At 36.0% G+C, this 6,000-nt stretch overlaps 1 protein-coding gene across 2 annotated transcripts in view; it reads left to right on the top strand.

Annotated features, from left to right (window-relative positions):
* tmeff2a (transmembrane protein with EGF-like and two follistatin-like domains 2a) overlaps nucleotides 1–6,000 on the top strand; it is a 62,045-nt gene that overhangs the window by 34,076 nt on the left and 21,969 nt on the right. For both annotated transcript variants that reach the window (XM_016463432.1, XM_016463431.1), the window contains exon 4: nucleotides 1,043–1,069. In XM_016463432.1, coding sequence (XP_016318918.1) covers nucleotides 1,043–1,069 — 27 coding nt within the window. The remainder of the gene's footprint in view (nucleotides 1–1,042; nucleotides 1,070–6,000) is intronic.

The raw sequence follows: 6,000 nt of genomic DNA, 5'->3' as shown, positions 1-6,000 counted from the left end.
GTGTGTGTGTGCGTGCGTGCGTGCGTGCGTGCGTGCGTGCGTGCGTGCGTGCGTGGTTTCACAATGAAAAAAAAATCTTTTTTTTTTTTTTACCACTGGACACATGTTTTTAGCTTCTTGCGATGAAAATTTATTTAAACTGTACAGATGAATTTAGGAATCTTAAAATCTTTAATAAATTCTTGCTTTGTATGCAATTGTTTTGTATCTAACCCATAGACCCACACATGTAAATTAGAGTGTGTTTTTGTTTGAAGATACATATGCATAGTTATATCTTGCTATCCTTTCCTCATTTTCACTTGAGTGTCTTTTTATACCATCATATCCAGTGCATCATTTACATTATGATACTTGGCTATACTTGATTTTAGAGTCATGTTTAAACAAATATTGTGGCAGTAAAACCATGAAGCCCTGGACTTTTCTGTTGTTATGTGCAAAGGGTGTGCAGAAGGGTTATAGTTTCTATGGTTTAAGTTGAAACACCGATTCTAAATCAGACTGCGATGAATCAGAGTATGTGTGCATTTATAATATCTCCCTCTTGCATCATTCGTGCAGCCCACTTCTGCCTACATGAGCCAAATGGGTCACGTATTCACCTTTGATCCTCCCACAGTTCAAGTACATAAGACCACATTTGTACTGCATACTGGGAAAGTGTGCACAGACTCCAGAGACCCAGATGAGCAATAATGTACATGGTTTATCCATCCATCCATCCATTCTCCAAATCGCTTGTCCTATAGGGTCATAAGGTTGCTGGAGCCCATTCCAGCATCTCTAGACATAGACAGGAAAACACGTTGGATGTATGGCCAGTTAATCACATGTACATTCTTAAAAATGTATTTAATTCAATTTATTTGCTTTTTTTATTATGGGTCTGGGAAGTTGACAAATAAACGACATGGACATGAACTTTAGATGCTGTAAAACCTGTGTGAATTGTTTGACCCGTATTGGATTGACAAAAATGACAGAAATGAAGACTTCGAAGAAGACATTGATGTAATGTTCTGCTTTTTGTGTTTTACAGATGCTGGTTCAGGATCAGGAGATGAAGGTAAGGCAGACCAGCTCAAAATATTCCAATTTTGACACCTGAATGTGTGTGCATACTTCTCATTAAATCACTCTGCACTTGTTTACAATTCCCCACAGATGATGCTCATAAACACACACTCACTTCCTCTCAGCCTGTCAGCAGTCATCTGCTTTCCTCCACAAGCCGCCCACTGAAACTGAGATTCAATTACACCCACTCACGTATTGTTCAGAGAAACAGAATTATTACACTCTTCCCCCCAAAGTGCAATGTCTGACTGACAGTAGAACAGTCTGCGACTCAAGCCGTATATTTGTATCGCTTAAAATGTGTCACTCTTCTTTGATTTTAATCTCTCGCTCTTCCAGTCAACCCTTTTATTCTTCTCTCTCAACCAAACAGACCACATCCGCTAATTGAGTACTGTAACATCCCCCTGCATGCTGCTGCTTATTGTGGTCTTGTTTTGCTAGCCATTTCCTGTTTACTAGATGTGGTCTGTGCTTTTTGCAAAAAGCAGCAGCTTGGTTGGTATATGTCATTTGGACGGGGCTATTTTTCCCTGAGGAGGTTTGGGAAATTTATATTTCACAGTACTTTGTGATTTTAATCCTCTGGAGTTTATGGAGAAATTGAATCCCATCCGGATAAGAATGTCTGCAATTGGGGTATATTATTTTTTCACAAATATATTATTATTTTTTTAATTCTTTACCATCCAGTAAATACCGCAACTAAAGTTACATTTCTTGTCATGCTGCCTTTTGGTTTGACTTAAGGATAATATTAATATTGTATTGTAAAATATTATTACAATTTAATAATGTATCAGTTTCTTTAAAAAAACACTACTGACACCGAACTGTTGTTTTTTAAATGTAAGTCAGATTAACACAGATTTCATGTGTTAATAATTGTACCTTAAAATCACAAACATTATTTAGAACAAGGATTTTTTAAATGAAAAATAGTAGTAGTATGTATGTTTGAGGCTGTAAGTTAACTGTAAAACTGTAAAATGTACTATACATACAAATTTGAATCTTAAATGTTTCTCTTCAGGTTGTATACAATGCTCTAATAGTGGGTAGAAATATGTTATAATATTTTCCAGCTATATACAATAATACTCTAATAGCTTACTTTGGCTTCAGTTTAGTAACAATATAAAAGCTAATTACTTTGCAAACAACATGTTGTCTTTATAATGTTGTACTTAACTTTTTCTTACAAAATAAAAACTGGTGTTTACAGCTGCCTTTATATTTGCCTTTATATATACAGGAGTAGTTTTCTAAACCAGGGCTTTTCAAAAGTTTGAACTACTCCTGCCGAATAGTGCTTATGAAGGACTTAATTGATCATGAACTTCTCATTTAACAAGTATGCCAATTAAGAATACCTAGATGTTTTGTTAGGAAAATAGTTTTGTGTTAGTAGATGAAAGCAAATGGCTCTTTGCAGACCAGAACAATAGAGACAGAGAGAGTGGAGAAGACAAGATGATGAGGGGAGAGGAGAAAATATGTATAGAGAGACAAAAGAAGAGTGATAAGAGACTGGAGAACGTGCACATCAATAAAATGAGTGGAGAAAGGAAAGGAGAGGGAGAGGGAGAGGGAAAGAGAAATGGAAGGCAGATAAAGAGAAAGATAAGTAAAGAGGAGGAAGAGAAAGATGAGGGCGATAAAGGCTGGGTGAGGGAAGAGAGAAATGATTGTGGTTTATAGATGGAACAGAAAGAGAGTGAGAAAGAAGGGCATTTAGGTAAGCACAGCACTATCGGTGTGATAAAAATCAAATGTATTTCAATGGCTGCAGATAAATCATATGGGTTGCCTACTGGGGATGCAGGCTGCTGGACACTTACGGCAAAGCACAGAGAGAAGCCGCCCTGAGGGCCATGTAACATCATCTGTATGAGAGGCTACATGCACAATAACACAATATAGAGAAACCAGTGATTATTATGGTTGATGTTAAGAGATTAGGCTTTTTCTGATTATCAAATATTTCACAACAGATGACATTACTTCTAATTCTAATGAAGTTTAGTTACCAAGTTATCTTGTATAATGATTCCCATCAACAGTGCATAACATTGGATTTTAATGACTCCATTTAGTCCTATATGGATGTACCTTCAAACACACATCAAGCACTAATAAAATATGCATTATAGTATATTCAAAAATATTTGCATGCAAAAAAATGTCTATCATTGATACACAGAATGGTCATTAATAGACCTTAAAGGGATAGTTCACCCAAAAATGAAAATTCTGTCATTAATTACTCACCCTCATGTTGTTCCAAACCTGTAAGACAAATAACATGTAAATATTTTTGATAAAATCTGAGAGCTTTCTGACCCTCCATAGACAGCAATGTAACTGAAACATTGATTTGAATATAAATGAATATAAATCATGTTTACCTGCAGCACAGACTCTTTCCCAACCTGCACATGCAATAAAGAGCTGCTTCGTCATTGACAAACAGTAGAAGACATTCGCAAGTTTTGTTTCCTACAATGGATTGTTGGTATATGTTTTCCTTACCCAGCATTCTTTTTGTTCCTTTTTACAAAATATCCTGTTATTATTGCAGTTTGATAAACCACACATGACTTTATCATATGTCAGTCCCGTTGACAAGGGATTTATCAGTAAAATTTTACTGGGGCACAGTGGTATTTCACTGGAGCTTGTGCCCCAGTAATTTTCACAACTCACAACTTTCAAAACTGTTTTATGGAGTTTTTTTTACTGAACAATCGGTATGTCATTAAACAACATTACAATCCATTGAACACACTATGCCTCACAGCCTTGTTTTCATTCCTGTCAAAAATTAAATATGGCACCACCATGACGTATGGAAAAAGATGCTGTTTGGAGTCAGCTGGTGTTCTTATGGTAGGTAGCAGGGACTAATGTGGTCATGCTAACCAGCCCAACATTGACCCCTTGTTAACATTAAATGGTGTTTTTGTTGTTGTTGTTGTTGTTGTTGTTGTTGTTTAACTACCTTTTTATTTATATTTTAATTTTATTTTATTGTGTTTGTTTATTTATTTATTGCTCTTTGCTTTTAATTCAAGAAGCAAATATCTTCGTTCCATCGCTGTGAAGCAAGAAACGCCCAATTTTATACAATGATTAATAGCTGTATCACTTCAGCTGTCAAAACTGCAGCAGTACGGCTCCAGCAGCACTTCATTATTTCTAATTACTTCCAAATGTAATCCATTTACTGTGTATCCAGGGCACTGCATCTAGAATCCATTATGTATTTAATTTTGGTAGATTTTCTATAATCAATACAGACAACACAGACACAGGAAGCAGTCTTTAAGGGAGTTGGCTTGTGTGCTTTGGGTTTTCGTTGTGTGTTTATTTGGTCTTTGCAGCTGCGGTTGACCGCATTTGATCTCTCACATAAAAATGGTTGTTAAGTCGTGCCTTAAACTGTTCTAAAATACTCCGCAGCTTTTACCGGAGGGAAATTAATGACCTCACGTTCCTGAGGTGACGACAGTCAGCTGCACAGCCGTCTGCGGGTGAGGACCTTCCTCAGTCACCGTGGTATCACCATGGTAACAAGCTTAGAGGAATGAGAAAGAGAATAATCTAATCTCCCCATTTCAGCTGCTGCGATAAAGACGGGTGCAGTGCCGTCTGGAATGGGAGGTGAAGACTAAGGAAAAGTGTCTGGCTGTGCTCAGAGTTTGTGTGCTTAACATTCAAGCTGAGTATGAACATGTGCACTGTTTCTGTACTGCAGTCCTTACTGAGTCAGATGCACTATTTATCTGTATGTTATCTGTCACTGCGGCTGGAAAAGGCTTTTAAACCATCGTAACGGATATAATTCATAAGTTCATCTGATAAAAAAGCCCTTTTGAAAAGCTCTCGGACTGGGAAAACCTGTCCATAACCTAGCTTCAATGTGAGGGTGGTGTTTTATCTTGGATTATTACGTTTATATACTACTTCTAAGGCTGAAACCTATTTTGAGCCAACAATTAAAGGATGGCATATTGTTTATCTGTTAAATTAATATTAACATATGAATTACTTCTATTGTTGAAAGATGTTTTTGGCTTATAATCTATTAAAACATGAAAGCTATACAATAAATTGACTAACAAAGCGTAAAGAGGAAAAGGGAATCAGACTTTCAACATTTTGACATCCAAATTTTAGCTATATGTTTAACGCATTACTTGTGTGCGCTTCTGCAGACAGGTTGTGGAGAATGTTTGTAACCCATTCTCAATGGGAAAGTGCCCAAACAACATTGCTCAAAAAAAGTTGCCCGGTGTATCATCAGCCTTAGTGCTACATTTATATTTTTGAATGGTTTCAAATTATTTTTGCTGCTTAACTTAGTTTTTTTTTTTTTTTAATGCTAATTCAATGACAAATTTTTTAATCTTAACAACCTAATTTTATTTCTGGAAATCCACTTGAGTTTACCTCATGCCTTCTTTGGCTACATGATTCATTTTTGCTATTAATTGAATCTGGGCAGGGCAGTTATAATTCCCAGCATGCTTTGCTTGGAACTTGATTTTAAGGGGCAAAAGTAAAGACTTTAATGTCCAGTTACAATTTTATTTATAACCGTTTCTAATAAAGATGGGGTCCTGAATGTTTCTTTATTCTACTATTTAACATGATCAAATGCTCTTTCTAGTTGGTAAATGGTTAGTTGGTAGAACCTAGTAATGCGACACAAAAGAAAATGGATCATGCTGTGGGCAGACATAAAGTCATGTTGGGACTGCTAATATGGTCACTAAAAATAATTTTATTCCATTATGTTGAATAAACAAATTATGTTTTCTGACAAAGAATTATTGAACTAAACAAAGAAGGAAAAAATCCGTTGATGTAACCTAATTGATTTGTGTGGAAGGCTATGCATGATTAAATCAAGTAAAT

Source organism: Sinocyclocheilus anshuiensis, unplaced genomic scaffold, assembly GCF_001515605.1.
Source record: "Sinocyclocheilus anshuiensis isolate Anshui unplaced genomic scaffold, SAMN03320099.WGS_v1.1 scaffold1278, whole genome shotgun sequence".
Lineage (NCBI taxonomy): Eukaryota > Metazoa > Chordata > Actinopteri > Cypriniformes > Cyprinidae > Sinocyclocheilus > Sinocyclocheilus anshuiensis.
The sequence above is the reverse complement of the archived record's forward strand: the minus strand, read 5'-3'. Positions and strand labels throughout refer to the sequence as shown.